The sequence below is a fragment of the Crotalus tigris genome, unplaced genomic scaffold (assembly GCF_016545835.1).
Source record: "Crotalus tigris isolate CLP2741 ecotype Arizona unplaced genomic scaffold, ASM1654583v1 scf7180000017623.1712378, whole genome shotgun sequence".
Taxonomy (NCBI): Eukaryota; Metazoa; Chordata; class Lepidosauria; order Squamata; family Viperidae; genus Crotalus; species Crotalus tigris.
Genome location: NW_024096518.1, coordinates 260,542 through 281,962, shown reverse-complemented (window position 1 = coordinate 281,962; position 21,421 = coordinate 260,542). Strand labels below are relative to the sequence as shown.

The following is a 21,421-nucleotide window of genomic DNA, read 5'->3' as shown; positions in this document are numbered from 1 at the left end:
CTGAGCACCAGTTCTTGATGTGCGGATCTTACTCTTCTAGGTTGATAGCTATGATCCAAGCTTCCAAACGGCCGGCGATGAACCGGATCTATGATGCCACTTGGAAGAGCTTCTGTGACTGGCGTACCTGTAAGGGTTTGTCTATATCTTCCGTCACTATTCCAGTGATTCTTGAATACCTCATGGATGGAGTGGATAAGGGTTTAGCGTCCAATACCTTGCATAGACAGGTGGCTGCTCTTTCCACGGTGTTCACCTGTGCCAATGCCACTCCATTGTCCCATCATCCCAGGGTTCGGTCCTTTATGAAAGGAATCTCCAACACCAGACCTCCGGTAGTACACAGGTATCCATCTTGGGAACTGCCTCGGGTTCTGCAGGCATTCTCAAGGTCTCTCTTTGAACCTATAAGGTCTTGTCCTCTTCCCATTTTGTCCCACAAGGTGTCTTTCCTAGTAGCCATCATGTTGGTGAGGCGCGTGTCAGAGCTGGCTGCTCTTTCAGTTAGGGAAGACCTGTGTACCTTCTATCAGGACAGAGTGGTGCTGAGGTTAGATCCCTCATTCATTCCCAAGGTGAATACACTGTTTCACCAGACTCAGGACTTTGTACTACCAAACTTTTGTCCCAATCCTTCTCACACACTAGAAAAGCAGTGGCATTACCTAGATGTACGTAGGGCATTGCGTCATTACATTAAGAGGACAGCTTCCTTTCGCAAATCGGAGGCATTGTTTGTCTCTTTCCACTCAGCTTCCAAGGGACAGAAGGTTTCCTCCTCTACTATAGCCAGGTGGATCAAGGCCTGTATCGCTGAATCTTACCAGGCTTACTCTTTACCTATCCCAAGCCGCCTGACAGCGCACTCTACTCGTAGCGCTTCCATGTTGATGGCGTGGCAAACTCAGGCGTCCATAGAGAACATCTGTAAGGCGGCTACATGGTCGTCCCCTTCACCATTCATTCGCCACTACAAACTCGACAAGTTTGCTTCCGCAGAGGCCGCTTTTGGCTGTCGGGTTTTACAACAAGTGGTCCATTTCAGCAACGACACTTAACCAACCTGCTTCCCACCCGTGGGATCATAGGGGTTTTGGTATGTCCCATTCGGGGATTCTACATTCCTCAACATGCTGGAGAAGGGGCGTTGTCTTACCTGAACGCCTTTTCTCAGCATGAGGAATGTAGAATCCACCCCCTCCCTGATCATTACTAGCAGTTAGGTTAGTGTCAGCAGTTCAGAGCCATCACGTCACACAATCATTCGCTTCGCCCTTTCGAAACTGGGGCATGATCAGATCCTGCAGAGGCGTGGCAACTTTGTTTGGTCTGATTGGGCTAGAAGACTAAATCAACCCATTCGTGGATTCTACATTCCTCATGCTGAGAAAAGGTGTTCAGGTAAGACAATGCCCCGTCTTCATTGCTCCTCCAGGGCAACTTTCCGTCCCTTTAAGAGACGCTAGGCAAAGCGAAACCGGACTGGGAGGCTGGAGACCCAGCCTCCTATGACTGTCCCGTTCCCTGCCAAATTGGAAGCTTTTCCTGTAATAATTTTAATTTAATTCTCGGTTTTCTACCTTGCCAGATAAATTTGGATGTAATTCTGTTTAAATTTTCAAAAAAATCCTTGCTAATTTAATGGTACACATTGAAATAAAAAGAGTAATTTGGGAAGTATATTCATCTTGATAGTCGCTATTCTCCCCATAAAGGAGAGCTGCAAGTTTTTCCATCTGTCTAAGTCTGCTATAATTTGATCTATTAATTTGTCATAATTTTCTCTTTTGAGTGTAGTACATCTTGCCGACAGTTGGATCCCTAAGTATCTTATTTTTTTAGATGTCTGGATATTGATTTTTTCTACTAGCTCAGTTTCTTGTAAACTGGACATGTTTTTAACTAACATTTTAGTTTTTTCTTTATTAATTTTCAACCCTTCCTTCTTTATATGCTAAATGTAACATTCTATTTCCTAGGAATTCAATCATATTTAGTCCTCATTATATTCACCAGTTAGGATTAAATCTTTGTTGCCTTATCTCTTCAGTTCTAAGACTAATGATCAGTGTTCGAAGATATACATCTGTCTCTTGCTGAACATAACAGTGTTTTAGATATTTGTGAACCACTGTCACATTTCCATCTTTCAAACATCACTCACTCTGTTGTTTTCATATTTCTTATTCTGGAAGTTGTCCTATAAATCTGTTCCAGTTTTTTTTTACATTTTTAAAAGCGGTACAGGTAGTCTTGAATTTATGACCATTTGTTCAGCAACCATTCAGAGTTATTGAGGTGCTTAGCAATGGCCCTTATGACTAGTCCCCATAGTTATGGCTGTTGCAGTGCCCCCACGGTCACATAATCCAATTCAGACACTTGGCAGCCCACTTGCAGATATGACTACAGAGGCATTTCAACTCCCCCCACCTGCCTATCTTTCCCCATGCCCTTTTGGCCTCTAGCCACATGGCACTCCACTCTGGCACTTCACCATCTTTTTGCTCCTGCTGCTCGTGAGGCACTTCTTGCTTCCCCTTTTGGGAGGCAGCCAAACCTGGTTTTCTTCTCCAGGTTGCACAAGGCCTTGCAAGACCCAGGAAGATGGCCTCATGTGATCAGCAACTGCTTCATGAGGGGCCAATCTAAGCACATATTAGCAGTGGAAGCAAGAAGACAGTTAAAGACAACTGGGACATTGGCATGTAGGGTGTCAAGGGTGACTATGGTAAGGACTGGGGCAGCTATGACTTTGCATTGTCCTGCTGGACTAGGCTGGGACTGATCTTAATGCTTTGCTTTGGCTCAGGAGTTATTGAGCCCCAGAACCACAGTGTTCCAAGAAGTCCCTTTGCCGTGGATTGCTGGGCCAGACTGGGGCTGGCCTTTGCACTGGCTTTTTGCAGTCCCAGAGCCACAGCACAAAGCCCAGTCTTAGGCTGGCTGTCCCAGTAGCCACTTGGGCATGCCTCAGCAGCAGCAAGAGCAAGAAGATGACAAGAGCAGATGGGGTGCAGCAGGGAGAATGCAGAATAATGAGGAAGAGTGCAGATGGGATGCTTCCCAGGCTATAGCAAGTGACCCTAGAGCCATGCAGTTCTTGGCTTGCTTGTTTCCCCCCAAAGAAGGATACAGGGAAGCCAAATGAGCAAAGAAATGCGGGAGATAAGGACCAATTGGAGGCAGTCCCAATGCCTACTGAGTTTGGGGCTGAGAAGCCTAACCCAGAATGGCTTGGATTGGAGTGAGAATGTCAGTAAACAACACATTCACGTGATGTTGCACTTAGTAATGGAAATTATAATGCCCATTATGGTCATAAGTTGAGGACTACCAATACTTCCAAATGTTGTCTAACTAGGACACAGGTCGGCGACCTGCGGCTCCGGAGCCGCATGCGGCTCTTTGAGCCTTCCCCTGTGGCTCCCAGCCTCCTCTGCCTTTGCAGAGAGAGGCAATTGCACTTCCCTGCTTCTCTCTCTTTCTGTGTGTGTGTGTGTGTGTGTGTGTGTGTGTGTGTGTGTTTTGTGTGTATGTGTGTGTAAAAGAGAGTGCACTCACAGTGTTCTCCAAGGAGCTGAAAAGCTTTCTGGGTGTAGCTCCTCCCTTTGCTGCGTCTCTGAAGGAAGCAGGAAGCAGGAAGGGCAGGAGAAAGCTAGCTAGCCCAGCTAGGCTGACTCAGGAATTCTGGGAGTTGAAGTCCATGAGTCATAAAAGAGACGAGGTTGCCTACCCCGGAGGTTGTTGGACAACAGCTTGAAGCTTGCCAGGTGAGCAGCAGATAGGAGGGGGGGGGAGAAAGAGAGAGAGAGAAAGAGAGAGAGAGGGAGAGAGAGAGAGTGGGGGAAGAGGAGTGGCAGACCAAGGGCAGATAGAGAGGGAGGGAGAGAGAGACCCTTTTGACATCTAAAATGAAGATAACACTGCATATATCCTTTTTTTACCTTTGTGTGTATGTAATTTTATTCTCTTAAAGCATTCTCTTGGTGATCATTGTTTTAATAGTATGGATATTCCCAAGAGTCATATTTTTACTTTTATTTTTAATGTGTATATGTGTGTGTGTGTGTGTGTGTATACACACACACATATACACATACACACACACACACACATACACACACCTATAATAAAGGTAAAAAAGGATATATGCAGTGTTATCTTCATTTTAGATATCAAAAGGGTTTTGCGGCTCCCAGTGTTTTGTTTTTGGTGGGAAACGGGTCCAAGTGGCTCTTTGAGTGTTTTGGGTTGCCTACCCCTGAACTAGGACCTGTTATATCTTCATAATCTGGAATCAGATTTCTGTTCATGCAACCATTTTTATTGTTTATTGTTTCTAAGCACCTTCTCACATGTTTGCTTACTAACATCATGCTTGTTAAGGTTTTATAGGCTTAATCGAAAAAAAATAAACATCCAGTCATCTTGAAAACTCTAAAGCAAAACTTATACATGAAGTAGTATCTGTACTAGTGATATCTTAATCCTAAATTCCAGTGGTACAATTTTCATATGTATAAGAAAAAAGTTGACCTTGTTTAATATTAACTGCGATCATCCAAAAGTAAGCATTTTGAGGGCTGTTGATTAAAGAAAACTTGAATATGAGCTTAATTCAATTGAATATGAGCATTAGTGGTGCAGTGGTTAGAATGCTGTATTGCAAGTTAACTCTGCTCACAGCCTGGAGTTCAATCCTGATGGGGCTCAAGGTTGACTCAGTATTCCAGTCTTCCAAGGTCGGTAAAAAGAGGACCCAGGGCAATATGTTGACATAATAAACCACCCAGAAGGTGCTATAAAGCACTCTGGAGCAATATATGAGTTTAAGTGCTATTGCTAATGCTGTTAATTCTTATTGAAACAAAATGACTTTGTGAGCAAAAAGTATGGATATTATACATGAAAAATATTTAATTCCTTTTTTATCTTTGCAGTATGGGTTTTAAAAAAACTGTTGGTCCACTTTGGAATAGTGCAATTCTCATTGATTTACTACAGTACCTACTGGCATAGTCTGGAAGATTTTGTGAAACAACGTCAAGAAGTTCTTGTACCACAACCAGTTAAGGGGCTTGGAAGAATTATTCTCAAATTAGACAGCAAGGTATTTAAAATTATTTGTGAAATTGCTCTAGCTCAAATAATTTTTAAGAAATAAGCACCCTATACTTTGCCACAGCATTTTTCTATTAAAAATAATAAAAATACTGGTGGTGGGCTTCAGATTATATAGCACAGTGATTCTCAACCTTTCTAATGCCGTGACCCCATAATACAGTTCCCCATGTTGTGGTGACCCCCAAGTGGGTGTGGCCACCAATAAGAGGGAGTAGGACAGCTAGGGAAAAGGGAAAAAAATGGCGGACAGTATGGTTTGGCAACCCCCGTGAAATGGTCATTCGACCCCAAATGGGGTCCCAACCCACAGGTTGAGAACCACTGATATAGCACAACTTTTCCAATGTTGGTTTTAGGATCTTATTATAATTAATAACTGAATATGACATTAAAAATGAAGCACTACTCATAGGAAAGAGACAGCTATTCTCTCGCACCACCCAAAATCATTTCTGTAAGGTTGGAGAAGCTTTTCATACAGTTTTGGAAATACTTTGTGGGAACTTTAGAAAGAAGCAGTTGTGAAACTTAGGTTGCAAACTTAATATACCATTTTTAGACATTTTAAATTAGGAACAGTATTCCTAATTCTTCCCTTTTATTAACTAACAATTTTGAAAAACTGGAGAAAAAAATTAATAAAAAATGCAGTTAATTCTTGCAGGAAAAATTGAACCTTACTTTTGCAAGTATTTAGTATATAAATATAATAATACCATAAAGAAAAATGTTGGTGACTTAGTATTTAGAGATGATTCGAGAATACTAGAGGGGTTTACTAGATATATTTTCTTAAACATGTTTTTATGATTGTAAAAGAGAATCTGCCATAATCCATTTTAAGAGATAGTGATAGATCATTGTTGAATATTCTTGTTGGGGATGAAGGGAGAAGGTTGATACTACTATCTGCTTGGGAGCGGGGAGGGGGAGCAGGGATTTCCCCCCTCTTTTTCATGTAGGTATACATTAGGTTTCTTTGTTAGCTTTATCTTTTTAATACAATTCTTAATAAAATTATTGAAAAAACAATGGTTCAAATTGTTATAATTCTTTTGGAAAATAGAAAAAAAATTAGAAAAAACACTTGAATGCATTTGGGTCAATATAAAAGGGGGAAAAATGACATTGCCATAGGTGTATACTATAGGCCACCCAACCAAACAGAGGAAATAAATGAACTTTTTGCTAGTCAGCTAACTAAGGTATGTAGGAAGCACATCACAATAGTAATAGGGGACTTTAACTACTCTGACATCAACTGGGAGACAAACTCAGCACCAAGTGGAAGATCAAACAGATTCCTGACAAACCTAGCAGACAACTTTGTCTCCCAAAAAGTAGAGAAGGGAACTAGAGGATTAGCCATATTGGATCTAATTCTCATCTAATGAAATGATAGAAGGTGTTGAAGCCACAGGAACCTTGGGAGGAAGTGATCATGCAATATTGGAATTCAACATTATGGAAGCACAAGCAATAGAACACAGTCAGACTAGAGTCTTGGACTTCAAGAGAGCTAATTTCAAGAGAGGGCTTGGAAAGGATTCCATGGATGAGAATCCTCAAGGGGAAAACAACTCAAGAAGCTTGGGAAATTTTGAAAAGTGAGATAATAAAAGCCCAGTCTAGCACAATACCAATAAAGAAGAAAAATGACAGCTCTCAAAAGAAACCAGCATGGCTGCATAAAGAACTCTCTGACAAATTGAAAGATAAAAAGGACAAGTATAAAAAGTGGAAAGAGGGGCACATAACTAAGGCAGAATATCAGCAAATAGCCCAAGCCTACAAAGATGAAGTGAGGAAAGCTAAGGCTCAAAATGACCTAAGGTTTTCGAGCAAAGTCAAAAATAACAAAAAAGCTTCTTTCAATGTGTAAAAGAAAAGGAAAAAGTGAAGGAAATGATTGGTCCATTAGTGGGGGAAAGTGGCAAGAAGGTGACAAGCAACAGGGCAGAACTATTTAACTCGTCTGTTTGCATCTGTCTTTACACAAAGGGAAAAAACATACCAACCTATCAAAAATAATGCCATAAAAAATAGAATAGAAATACAAGTTAAGATAGGCAAGAAAATGGTAAGTGAGCACTTGTCCAGCCTAGACGAGTTCTAATCCCCAGGACCAGATGGATTACACCCCAAGGTTCTCAAAGAACTGGCAGATGTGATCTCAGAATCACTGAACTATATTTTTCAAAGATCCTGGAGCACTGGGAAACTACCAGGGGACTGGAAAAGAGCTGATGTAGTTCCCATCTTCAAAAAGGGGAAAAATGGATCCAGAAAATTACAGACCTATCAGCCTGCCCTCAATATTTGGGAAGATTCTGGAAAAGATAATCAAACAACGAATCAGCGAACACCTAGAGACAAACAAAGTCATTACTAAAAGCCAACATGGGTTTGTCAAAAACAGATCATGCCAGAAAATTTTATTGTAGTATTAATACCACTTTACAATGCCTTGATAAGGCCACACTTGGAATACTGCATTCAATTTTGGTCACCACGATGTAAAAAAGATGTTGAGACTGTAGAATACAGAGAAGAGCAACAAAGATGATTAGGGAACTGGAGGCTAAAACATACAAGGAACGGTTGCTGGAATTAAGTATATCTAGTTTAATGAAGGCAAGGACGAGGGGGGACATGATATCAGTGTTCCAATATCTCAGGGGCTGTCACAAAGAAGAGGGAGTCAAGCGATTTTCCAAAGTGCCTGAAGGCAGGACAAGAAGCAATGGATGGAAACTAATCAAGGAGAGAAGCAACTTAGAACTAAGGAGGAACTTCCTGACAGAACAATTAACCAGTGGAACAACCTGCCTCCAGAAGTGGTGAATGCTCCAACACTGGAAATTTTTAAGAAGAGACTGGACAGCCATTTGTCTGACATGGTACAGGGTTTCCTGCCTGAGCAGGGGGTTGGACGAGATGACCTCCAAGGTCTCTTCAAACTTTATTATTATTATTATTATTATGGATCATCACACAGTCAGCCAGATGTTCAGACTGGATTTGGCATTTTGTCTACCTATCGAGTCCTTACCCAGGACCTGGGATAGGCAGATGTGGATGTTTGATGGTATTACAGATATCGTCACAGGATGGAAGCAGTTCCTAGTAAGGCCGCCTTTTGCAATTGACTAATAGCGAATTTGTCAATGCCAATGGTGTTCAAGTGGTGCTCCAGTTGTTTTGGGATTGCACCCAAGGAGCCTATGACTATTGGTACTACCCTTGCTTGCTTTTGCCACAGTCTTTCTATTTCTATTTGTAGGTCTTTGTATTTTGTTATCTTCTCCAGTTCTTTCTCGTCTATTCTGCTGTCTCCAGGCACTGCCACGTCCACTATCCAGACTTTCTTGTCTTTCTTATCGACAATTGTTAAGTCTGGGGTGTTGTGTTGCAGGTGCTTGTCTGTTTGAATTCTGAAGTCCCAGAGCAGTTTAATTTTATCATTTTCTATGACTTTCTCTATTTTATGATCCCACCAGTTTTTGCTTACAGGCAAATGATATTTTTTGCAGATCTTCCAATGCACCATTGTTGCTACTTTGTCATGCCGCTGCTTGTAATCTGTGCAATCTTCTTGCAACAGCTTACCAGGTGGTCCACTGTTTCTTCAGCTTCTTTGCATAGGCGGCACTTACTGTCTGTTGCTGTCTTCTCAATTTTGACTTTATATGCATTTGTCCTTAAGGCTTGGTCTTGTGCAGCCAGAATTAGTCCCTCGGTCTCTTTCTTCAATTTTCCTGCTCTTAGCCATTGCCAGGTCTTGTTATTATCTGCTTTCCCAGCTATTTTTTTAATGTATTGGCCATGTAGTGCTTTGTCTTCCCATGCCTCTATTCTTCTTCTTCTTCTTCTTCTTCTTCTTCTTCTTCTTCTTCTTCTTCTTCTTCTTCTTCTTTCTTCTTCTTCTTCTTCTTCTTCTTCTTCTTCTTCTTCTTCTTCTTTCCTCCTCCTCCTCTCCTCCTCCTCCTCCTCCTCTCATTATTATTATTATTATTATTATTATTATTATTATTATCAATCATCGGACAGTCAGCCAGATGTTCAGACTGGATTTGGCATTTTGTCTACCTATCGAGTCCTTACCCAGGACCTGGGATAGGCAGATGTGGATGTTTGATGGTATTACAGATATCGTCGCAGGATGGAAGCAGTTCCTAATAAGGCCGCCTTTTGCAATTGACTAATAGCGAATTTGTCAATGCCAATGGTGTTCAAGTGGTGCTCCAGTTGTTTTGGGATTGCACCCAAGGAGCCTATACTATTGGTACTACCCTTGCTTGCTTTTGCCACAGTCTTTCTATTTCTATTTGTAGGTCTTTGTATTTTGTTATCTTCTCCAGTTCTTTCTCTTCTATTCTGCTATCTCCAGGCACTGCCACATCCACTATCCAGACTTTTTTGTCTTTCTTATCGACAATTGTTAAGTCTGGGGTGTTATGTTGCAGGTGCTTGTCTGTTTGAATTCTGAAGTCCCAGAGCAGTTTAATTTTATCATTTTCTATGACTTTCTCTATTTTATGATCCCACCAGTTTTTGCTTACAGGCAAATGATATTTTTTGCAGATCTTCCAATGCACCGTTGTTGCTACTTTGTCATGCCGCTGCTTGTAGTCAGTCTGTGCAATCTTCTTGCAACAGCTTACCAAGTGGTCCACTGTTTCTTCAGCTTCTTTGCATAGGTGGCACTTACTGTCTGTTGCTGTCTTCTCAATTTTGACTTTATATACATTTGTCTTAAGGCTTGGTCTTGTGCAGCCAGAATTAGTCCCTCGGTCTCTTTCTTCAATTTTCCTGCTCTTAGCCATTGCCAGGTCTTGTTATTATCTGCTTTCCCAGCTATTTTTTTTAATGTATTGGCCATGTAGTGCTTTGTCTTCCCATGCCTCTATTCTGTTCTTCATTTGGTCTTTCTTGTAGGCCAGTTTGGTCTCTCCAGTAGTTAGTAAGCCTTCCTGATATACTAATTTCAGTGCATCTTCATCATTGTTCTTCAGATATTCTTCCAAAGCCATTTTTTCTTCTTCAACCATCTGATGTACTTGTAGCATTCCACGCCCACCTATTTGCCTTGGTAGATAAAGTCTGTCAATGTCACTGCGTGGATGAAGGGCATGATTCATTGTCATTATTTTTCTGGTCTCCCTATCCATTGCTTTTAGTTCTGCTTGAGTCCAGTCCACTATTCCAGCTGTGTACCTAATGACTGGGATTGCCCAGGTGTTGATTGCCTTTATGGTATTTCCTCCATTGAGTTTGGATTTTAAGATCTTCTTCACTCTCTTGATGTATTCACCTCTAATCTTTTTCTTGACTTCAGTGTGCTTGATGTTGTCAGCTTGAAGGATACCCAAGTATTTGTAGTACTCTTCCTCATCCAGACTCTTAATGTTATTTTCGTGGGGCATCTTGATTCCTTCAGTTTTCACTACTTTTCTTTGTTTGATAGTAAGTGTGGCACATTTGTCCAAGCCAAACTCCATAACAATATCTTGGCTATATATACGGACAGTGTTGAGCAGCGATTCTATTTCAGATGATGTTTTTCCATACAGCTTCAGATCATCCATGTAAAGGAGATGGGATAGTCTGATAGATGTTTTTGATGTTTGATAGCCATATCCTGAGTTATTCAGTATTGTTGACAGAGGAAACAGTGCAATAACAAATAGTAATGGTGACAATGAATTTCCTTGAAATATTCCTCTCTTGATATTAACCTCTCTCAGTCTCTCACCATTGATCTGCAACTGTGTCTTCCATTGTGCCATTGATCTTTGCACAAATTTTCTGATGTTTCTACTGACTCCTGTTATTTCTAGGCACTTTATTATCCAGTCATGTGGCAGAGAGTCAAATGCCTTTTTGTAGTCAATCCATGCCACATTCAGGTTGGTCTTCCTTCTCTTGCAGTTTTCCAAGATCATTTTGTCTATTAGGAGTTGATCTTTTGTTCCTCTGCTATTGGGGCGGTTTCCTTTCTGCTCAGGTGGAAAGAGATTGTTTTCAACTAGATGCTGTTGCACTGCATCAGCTACTACACCAGTTAGTAATTTGAAAGTTGTTGGTAAGCAGGTAATTGGCCTGTAGTTACCTGGTGTTGCCCCTTTTGCTGGATTTTTCATTATTAGGTAGGTTTTCCCAGTTGTTAGCCACTTTTCAATTTCTCCTCCTTGTAGCATATTGTTGAACTGCTTGGCAGTGAGTGGGTGTATAACAGTTAGATGTTTCAATCAAAACCCATGCAGTTCATCTTCACCTGGTGCTGACCAATTTTTGATTTTCCTTGTTTTTTTTCTACCATTTTTGTTGTTATTACTAGTTCTTACATTTCAACTTCTGTTTTATTTGCATCCACCTCTTTTAACCAAGCCGCATCCTTGTTGTGTTTCTTTGGGTTATCCCGTATCTGCTTCCAGAACTTCACTGTTTCTTCCTTGTCAGGTACTGACTGATTCATTGCAGTGTCTCCATTAATGGATTGGTAGAAACGTTTCTGATTGGATTGAAATTGGAGGTTCTGCCTATAGTTTGCAATTTGAGCTTCATATCTACTAATTTTCCTGGCTATAGCTGTTATTTGTTGCTTTATTATTTCCAGTGCTTCCTTGATCTTCCTTGTTTCTAAGTGGTATTTCTTGATTAGGTATTCTTTGGTCTTCTTGTTCTTCAGCTTCTTTTCTTTCATCTGTTCTAGCTTGCTTGCATGTGATCTTAACTTGCTGATCTTATTTTCTAGTCTAACCTTCCATTTTTGTGGTGCACTGTTTGTTTGTTTTCCTTCTTTGTTGATTTTGCATCCCAGCTATTCAGTTATAACTGCAGCTGTGCTGTACATTAGTTGGTTTGTTTCTTGCAGTGAATTGGTACTTATACTTGATATTGCAGTATTTGCATCTTTTAATGCTTGTGCTAGCTGTTTCTTTGGAACAAACTTCAATGCAGGCATTTTGTTGTTTTTGTGCTGTTCTAGATGCTCAGTTATTCTTTGTTTCAATTCTTTTATTTCTTTAGTTAGAGGGTTTTGTTCTTCCTGAAGAAGAGGTGCCTGGTTTCCAAATGAGAACAGTTGTATATCTCTGCTAGATTCCTTCACTGCCAACTCCCCCTGGTTTGCCTCTACATTCTGAATTACTTCTGGTAACGCTTTGATTTCTTTGCCCTGGGTAAACCTTTGCAGTTTGTCCAATTCTGTTTCTGTGAATATTTTATTTTGTATTATAAATCGGCGTTGATCTGCTAGTCTCTGTTCTGTTATTTTTGATTCTGGATGTTGTTCTTTCCAGAACTGGTGCATTCATTTTAAATATCCTCTTCTTGTTGGACTTGATCTGTAGTAACAGATCATTATTTCTTTGTTTTCAATCACTGTGTATCTGCGACGGGTAAACACGTTTTTTTCCAGTAGTTCTGCAGCTGCTGGCCCTGGTTGCTCAGCCAACAGTCCTGAGTCCTGTAACCCATTTTTCACCATATATCCAGGAACTCCAATATCTAACGCGGACTCTTAATGTTATTTTCGTGGGGCATCTTGATTTCTTCAGTTTTCCCTATTTTTCCTTATTTGACAGTAAGTGTGGCACGTTTGTCCAAACCAAACTCCTTTGCAATATCCTGGCTGTATATCATTATTATTATGGATCATCGCACAGTCAGCCAGAGGTTCAGACTGGATTTGGCATTTTGTCTACCTATCGAGTCCTTACTAAGGACCTGGGATAGGCAGATGTGGATGTTTGATGGCATTACAGATATCGTTGCAGGACAGAGGCAGTTCCTAGTAAGGCCATCTTTTGCAATTGACTAATGGCGAATTTGTCAATGCCAATGGTGTTCAAATGGTGCTCCAGTTTTTTTGTGATTTTAGTCAGTCTGTGTGATCTTTTGCAGCAGCTTACCAGGTGGTCCACTGTTTCTTCAGCATGTTTGCATAGGCGGCACTTACTGGCTGTTGCTGTCTTCTCAGTTTTGACTTTATATGCATTTGTAGGCCAGTTTATTATCAATAATAATAATAGTAATAATAATAATAATAATAATAATAATAATAATTCTTTTTCTGAATGCTTTAGCTTAATTTCAGAGATTTTTGTATAGCTGTTTGGATTAATGGCAAGGTTGATAGGCAACAAGGGCAGTTTTTACATTTCATTTAATGGATGTTTTCATTTATATTAGAATTTATCTAGTGTCATTCAAGTAGGAAACATATAAATAGAATATAAATAAATATATAAATATTAACTAAAATTTAAAAGATATATACACATGTTGCTTAGCAATTGCTCAAAGTTATGAGTCATTTCCCCTTGAGTATCTGAAAACTGAATCATGGTAACTGATATACCTTTTCAATCTGGGCAAGTTGGTTAGGCAGAGACTCAACAAAAATAAGTCCAATTGCTGAGAGTCAGTTTTCAGACATCTATGTGGATAACTGAGAATCATGATCGACATATTGCTGTGCATTTTGGGGCAGAAACTCTGAGTTTGGTGTGGAACAAATTTTATTATTTATTTGTTAAATATATTTGCTGCCTATCTTGCTGTAGGGCTACTTTAGGTGGAGTTGGTATATTCCAAAAACTATTCTATATTATTTTGGGTGTCTTGCAAAAATATAACCAAGTCATCAGCAAATGTCTTCAATTTCTAAACTTTCTTTTTGATATTTATACCTGATATTGATATTTTTGAATTTCAATTAATTGGTTAGATCTCCATTAATCATAATCTTTGTTTGCTGTGACATATAAACTGCTTTAATCCCTTGAATAAAATTCTCCCCAAAATCCATATCTTTCCAAACTTTAAACATAAAAGCCGAATTTAAATTGTTAAAGGCCTTTTCTGCATCCAAGAATATTAAAGCTGCCTGTTTCTCATAATATTGTAAATATTCAATAATGTTCAAAATAGTCTTCACATTATTCCTTAGTTGCCTTTATGGCAGAAAGCCAGATTGATGTTCATGAATATGCCTGTAAACCTTCTTTAATATTTCTGCCAAAATTGCAGCAAAAAGATTATATAGTCATTGTTTATTAATGAAATTGGGCTGTAATTCTTTATCCTCATGACATCTTTACCTTCCTTCGGCAATAGCACAATATTAGCTTCTTTCCAAGTTGGTTATTCCACCAAATTTCAATGATATCTATTACATAATATTTGTCTTACTGAAATAGGATCTCTAATTCTTCCTATTTATTTCCCATGCTCTCTATAGAAACATTTTATTTAGGATCAACTATTGGTGTCTTTATTATATTGTCCCTCAAATCTCTTGAGTCCCAATCTTGGCTGTATGCTTCTCCCTTCTGTTCTGTTATTTTGGCTCTGATTCTTGGCTACATATTAAATTTTGAGCCTTTGCAACCTTGCCTTCCTAAAGAGAATTGTGAGATAAGCTCCCACTTTTATAAGATGTACCATGTCTCCTCCCTATATCTTCCATAAAGTTAGCACAATTACAGCCCTATCAACCCTTTACATCAATACTCTACAACCCCAAATTTGTGATTTGCTAATCATTAAACCAGTCTAGAGTGATCTATCTCTGCAGTTTTCCATTTATCTCTAACTAATTGTCTTCTTTAACAAGTTTCACTAACAGTTTCTCCATATCCAAATCTCTCACAACCTGTCAATTTCCCAAAGTAAGATCCTACATTAAAATTCTCAATATCTAAGAATGGCCAACTGAAACACTTCTAACTCAGATGCCATCTATCTATATATTTGAGTAGCTTAATATTTCTTAAATACTAAATATTTATCCAAAATGATGATGAGTCTGCATATAGATGAGAAGTAGATCAGCTGGTTCTGTGGGGCAGCTGTAACAATTTGGTGTTGAACAGCTCTAGTTTTGAGATGACAATTTATTTTAGAAGAAGCTCTCCTTTTCTACCACCTCTTACAATATTAGTCAACACAGTATCAACAGTAGAGACTTCCCAGTTTCTAGATGTTTTTATCTCTAAAGATTTGAAATGGTTACCTAACGTTAGAACCATCATTAAAAAGGCACAACAAAAAATATTCTTCCTGTGTCAGCTCAGAAAGTTCAGACTACCCAAGGATTTGTTGATAGAGTTCTACAGAGGAATTATTGAGTCTTGTCATTTGTATCTCAATAACTATCTGGTTTGGCACAGCAACCAAACAGGACAGGTGCAGACTTCAACGGATAATTAGGACTACAGAAAAATTATTGCAACCAGCCTGCCTTCTATCGACGATTTGGATACTGTACAAACCAGAAAGAGGGCTGAGAAAATATCTACAGATCCCTCATATCCTGGACATAATCTATTTCAACTTCTCCCCTCAGGATGCCACCTTGTGCTCCTTACCTAGGATCCCATCCACTTAACCTATGAAATCATTTAATGACTACAACTAGAAGTGCCAAGATTGCTATTGTTGATTAAAGTGGCCATGTGACATCTTGCTTAATAACTATTTTGCTCTAATATTCTGGTCCCAATTGTGGTTGTAATTTGAGGGCTACCTGTTCATTGCTTTCTTCATGTGCATCAAATGTGCCTAGTAACAACTGGTTTATTTTATGGAAATGCTTCCAATAACCAACTCCGTTTTTAATTGCTTCCATACTTAATGGAATGTCAGTGTCATCCTTAACATAGTTCTATGATATGGCAAAGGTAGTGGGGGTATATTATTGCAAATTTAAATATATAAAGTTGCTCATAGCTGCTCCATGTTGGACTACAATTGGCAAATTTGACCAAGATGCCAAGGGCACTGTTTGATGAAGTAATCTGGAATGGGTTTGAATCAGTAGCTCTCAAGGAGATGAACGGTATTCTCTGCACAGTAAGTTTGTTGGACCCAGGCCTCTAATGGTTCATTAAGGCAATCGGGAAGGTCACCTGAATATGAGTCCAGGCAGTAAGATTGATCTCTTTAAAGGAAAGCGTGGTATGCTTCTTCCTTAAGAGATAAGACATTGTATTGCCCTGTCTCCAGCCTTCTCTTTTTGGAGAAAATTGTTGAGAAGGAGGTTGGACTCAATTACTGTATGTTAGGATTCAAGCCAGGATTTAGATGCAGTAACAACCTTGGTTACACTTGTTTATGACCTTTGTGGAGCCAGGATGTAGGTGGTACGTCTATCTTGTACTCCTTTATCTTTCAGCAGCTTTCAATTTTGTCAGCCATAATATCTTTCTGACTGACTCCAAGGATTGGAAATAGGGGGCACTGTTTTATAGTGGTTCTTTTCCTTGCTTTGTGTGCCTTAGTGCTATATATCAGGGGTCCCAATCCCCAGGCCGCCGCCCATTAACAGGCCATGGTCTATTCGGAACTGGACCATGCAAGTGCGGGGTGATGTGCACATGTACAGCTCAACTTGCACAAACAGCACTGACGTGCATACCCATGCACACGAAACTCAACTTTGCAAGTTGAGCTGTGCACATTTGTGCACATGCTGGACCACTGCTCACATGGATTGATTCTCCCCCCCCACCGCTGGGCTGCCAAGCCACAAAGATTGGGGACCACTGCTCTACATCACTCTCCCATCTGGTTAAAAGGTATATGGAACCACATAGACTTAGCCCTGGGAGACAATTTTGATAGCCTAATTTGGCTAGCTTGGTATTAAAAGTTATAATTGGTACTATATCAATATAGATATGATACCTGATTCCAAACCAGCAGATGATTCTAATCTTACATTAAGTTCTCTTTTATGTTTGAGCATGTAATGGAATGTACAACTGGAGAAGCAGTGGGGAGAGAGTTTGGGCAAAATAGCTCTCCTAGAGTAAAACTCAGATCAGGGATGGCAAACCTTTTGGCTTTGGCATGTCAAAAATTCAGAAAATACCTACCTTGCCTGTTCTGATGTGTCACACACACCACCAAACAAAAGAAGTCTCTTGAATCTTTTCTCTGTATTCTCTTCTCTCCTGAACTCTCTGGACACTCTGGAAGTCTCACAAGAGGACCCTGATCTTGCAGAGCATCTGGAGCACAGAAAATTGTGTGAGAATGCTCTTGCAATTTTCAGATACCAAAGGCTGTACAGAGCAAGACCCTCTTGTGCAACTTCCAGAGGATCTGGAAGCCTTCAGTGTCACCAAAAATGGCATGATATGTCACCTGTGACACACATGTTAAATGTTTGCAATCACTGGTCAAGACTGCACAATTTCAAGCAGTCCTGGGAGGGGGAAAAGAGGTTCAAAGTAGCCATTTTCTAGAATCTACGAAGATATATTTAGTAGGTTAAAATATTACAGCTTTAGTTTGGCAAGATTTTATCTATTAGGTATAAGCAAATAAGGGATTGCATTTTATGTCTTTCCTCTGGGCTTGGGCCTAACAGAACATGACATAAAGTCACAGCTCTTTATATAAATTTTCATAATACTATGGGACCTTTTGAGTCACACAAAGTAGTGTTATGTTGTTTTTTTTAACTTACTCTGTATACTGTTTGATTACTAGGCACCTTAAGTATGGAAGGCCAGTTATAACATTTGATTTCTTTTAAGATATATTAAATGGCTTTACTCATGCTGCTTCAATACAGTATATCTGATCTTAGAAAGTCTCTGTTACTAAAGATATCATTAAACAGAAGATTAGAACAAAAATGCTTGGATAGATTAATATTTTGATTCTGTAACATTTATTACATTTTCTTGTTTTTCACAGATGAATGTGTGGTTGGAAAAAATCCTAGATAAAATAATTAGCATATTCATTATATTTGTGCTAGTGATATGCACCCTGCTGCTTGCACTGCTCCTCACAGCAAAGGTATGTGTCCTATTAAACAGTGCAACATTTTACTGAAACTTTATTCATTCTAATCTACAAATTCACTAATGGTCAGTATTTTATTTCTTCTCAGAATTGATATAATCAATGTATATTCTAATAATCACACTAAACATCTACTGTATTGTAATTGAAAGAGAAAAGCAAGCATTTTAGTTTCCCTCAGATTGGATTTGTTTTTCTAAGAAAAAAGCAAAATTATGTACAAAGCAGAAAAGCAATTCTGTTCCAGCCAGGTTATTCATATGTCAGGACTGTGATGTATTTAACTTTGCGAATAGCCTGCATTGTATCCATTATATTAACAGGCCCTCTTATATAAAGATAGATAGGTGCATATTGACAAAATATAAACTGTATTTTTCTTTTCTTTTTTCCCTTGAAATAAGGAAGGAATAAAGAAGATAATATATCATTGTGGTTATAGAAATTTTCTTATAAGAAAACAAATATAAAATATGTGCAGTCTGTAAAAATGAAAATACTTTAATTTTTATTATGTCTATTGATGGCTAATTTGTCAGAGTACCAGGCTTTTAGAAATTCCCTAGTGTTTTTGGACTTGGCTTAGTCTAGGATACTCACAGTTTCCCAGTTAAGGCTGGTTAACATATAGTTAAGTCTATATGTTGCAAAATTAAAGAGTTAAAGACATAATATCTAAGTATATACTATACCAGTGATGGCGAACCTTTTATAGACTGAGTGCCCAAATTGCAACCCCAAACCCACTTATTTATTGCCGGGTGCAGGTGGGCATGGCTGTGGTGGTCATGGCAGACTGGGTGGATGTGGCCAAGGTAGGCGTGGTCACCTTGATGATGCTTGCGGGGAAGGACGCCTGTGGGGGCCGAGCAGGGTAGGGGGAGATCCGGGGGGTCTCTGGCAGGTGGGGTGGTGGGTAGGAGGCTTGTCCTGCAGATGAGGCGAGGCAGGGTGAGGGTGCCATTATCTCAGGACAAGGCAAGGCAGGGGCCGGGGCAGCTGCTGCCTAACATCATCGGCCTCCGCACACAGAGGCCAGCGAGCACATGGGGGCCGACAGTGTCCGTCAGCAGCCACAGTCTGCTGGCCTTTTGACTGGCACACTCTGGGGCTCTGCAGCCCGCCACCAGCAATGCCATAGATTCGCCACCACTGTACTATACAAAAGGACAATAAGCTAAGAAGGGAACAAAAATACCAAAATATCTTGTCATTAATAATCAGCACCCAGATGAGCATAGATTAACTCCAAAATTAACATTAGAGCAGCACCCAGAAGTAAATAATACCCCAATAAAGAACTGTGAAAACAAGCTAAGAGTAAACAGCCCAACCAGAACTTCCAAGACCACTCCCACCAACACTGACAGGGACAAGCCACTAAAGCAGCAGTGTCAAATTGCCGGACTACGGGCTGGATGCTTCATGCCGAAACCACACCCATCCCATTGCCGGCAATGGGAAAAAAAGTCGCGATACGTCGCAACACGTCACGTGATGCTGCAAGTTTGACACCCCTGCACTAGAGTATATATAGTAAGCCCATCTTACTAGCACTGATAATGTTATCTAGTTTGTGTAATGAAACATCTGCAAGAAAACAGTCAAGCTCAGAAAGGACCCTTCATTTCAATATTCTCCTGTATTGATAATGTATAAGTTATCCCTTCCCTATATGCATATGATATCACAGCATAAGCAAGACGTTCAAAAAGGTTCAGCGCAAAGGAGAATGATTTTGACAGTAAACACTTCCATGGAAATACTCTTGCTTCCACTGATTAAGAAAGTCAATTCAATATGTCCTGCCATGTTATAACTCTCTATTATTCAAACAGAACTCATCTATTTTTTTGCTTGCTTCATCTTTACATTCTGGAGACTCAGATGTGGGTTAATATAAGTTAAACTTGCTTCTTGTTCAATATGCAACTTTTATTTACTACAGTACTACTCATGGTTCCGTGTGAATTAATAAATTTTGACCACACCTTTAATCATAAAGTCAGCAGTTAAACTTTTGCTTTCTTGACAAATAACTATGTAGCGTTACCTCCTTAGAGGCCGCAAAAAAAACCAGGTCCTCCCAGCCCCATCCCCCTTTGTCAAGCTCTGCAGTAGTGTTCTCTAGGGTTGATAAGATGTGTCTTCCAGCTGAAGCTCATGCAGAATTAGTAGGTAGCAGGCTCTTGTCATCAAGGAGGGGCTTCCAGGAACGAAAATAACCAGTCATGATAGTCAATGCTATGATGATATCCAACAGCCCAAGGCCGGTATAGCAGCAGGAATAAAAGATTCCTCAGTGATCGTTCAGAGTCAAGTGGGATGGAGAGAAAATCCCGACTCCAGACGGTAGTAGAAACAACAACAGTCAATGTGCTGTAGCAGTAGCTCGTCCCCCCCCCCGGGGCAACTCCCTCACAATGTCTTAAAACCTGTAGTAGAAGTGATAGTCACAGTCCAAATTGTTTCCAGGCTCCTCAGCAGCAATAGCCACCCCCAGTCTCTCCTCTCTTTCTGTTACTTCTCCTTCAGTCAGGTTTCAGCGTCAAAACCCTCCCCCCTCCTTTATCTTTATTGTTAAAATCTGAGGCCAACTCCTCTCCACACAATCTCTCTCTTGTCTCCGTTTGAGATATCCTCACGAAGGAAGCAAAAACTCCACTCTCTCTCCCCCTCTAGCATCTGTTTAAAATATCCTCATTACGAAGAAAACAAATAAAACTTCTAGTCCCTTTACCTTCACCTGACAAACTGCAACTGCCCCCCCACCCCCGTCTCTCCTCTCCTTCTTTTCTATCTTCTCCAGCCACACCGGCCACACCCAAAGCCACCAGCAGCTGTCCCAATCTCTCCCTTCCCAACCAAGCTCCTGCAAACACTCTCAAGACAGCTTCGCTACCAGTCCCCCCACCTAACAATTTCTTTGGTCCCCCTAAGAATAGGTAGTTTTCCTACTCGGCATTTATATTATCAGGAGCGGGCATCACTCTTTCTCTACACTGTGTCCTAGTGCATCATATGTCAACCTCTTCACCGGGCGTATCACCCACCTCGGTCTCTGCACCTTTGGTTCAACAGTATCATGGGCACCGTCCTCTGGTGCCCCCACCATCCCCGGAGGTACCCGGGACTGGCAACTCTGCCTCTGACACTGGCGATTGCCAACCCCGTGGAGTAGCTGGATCCACCTCCAGCCATTCCCCTGGCTCTATAATATCTGGGGGTAACACTCCATCCTGTTCTGGCCATTCCCCAGACTGATCTCTAACCTCAACTCTCTGGGGAGTCCCCTCCTGTTTGCAAATTCTAGGTACGGATTCCAAGCCGTCGGACCCTGGCTGTTCTAACTCCACCTTACCACCCACAGCCTGGGACACACTCCCCATGTCCCCTGATAACCATAACCAATCCATATCCCCCTCTTCTTTAGAATCTTCTACTTCCTTCTCTAGAGATGAGGCAGGTT

At 40.4% G+C, this 21,421-nt stretch overlaps 1 protein-coding gene across 3 annotated transcripts in view; it reads left to right on the top strand.

Annotated features, from left to right (window-relative positions):
• TMEM245 (transmembrane protein 245) overlaps positions 1-21,421 on the top strand; it is a 241,257-nt gene that overhangs the window by 42,189 nt on the left and 177,647 nt on the right. For all 3 annotated transcript variants that reach the window (XM_039331992.1, XM_039332002.1, XM_039331984.1), the window contains exons 6-7: positions 4,944-5,113; positions 17,842-17,946. In XM_039331992.1, coding sequence (XP_039187926.1) covers positions 4,944-5,113; positions 17,842-17,946 — 275 coding nt within the window. The remainder of the gene's footprint in view (positions 1-4,943; positions 5,114-17,841; positions 17,947-21,421) is intronic.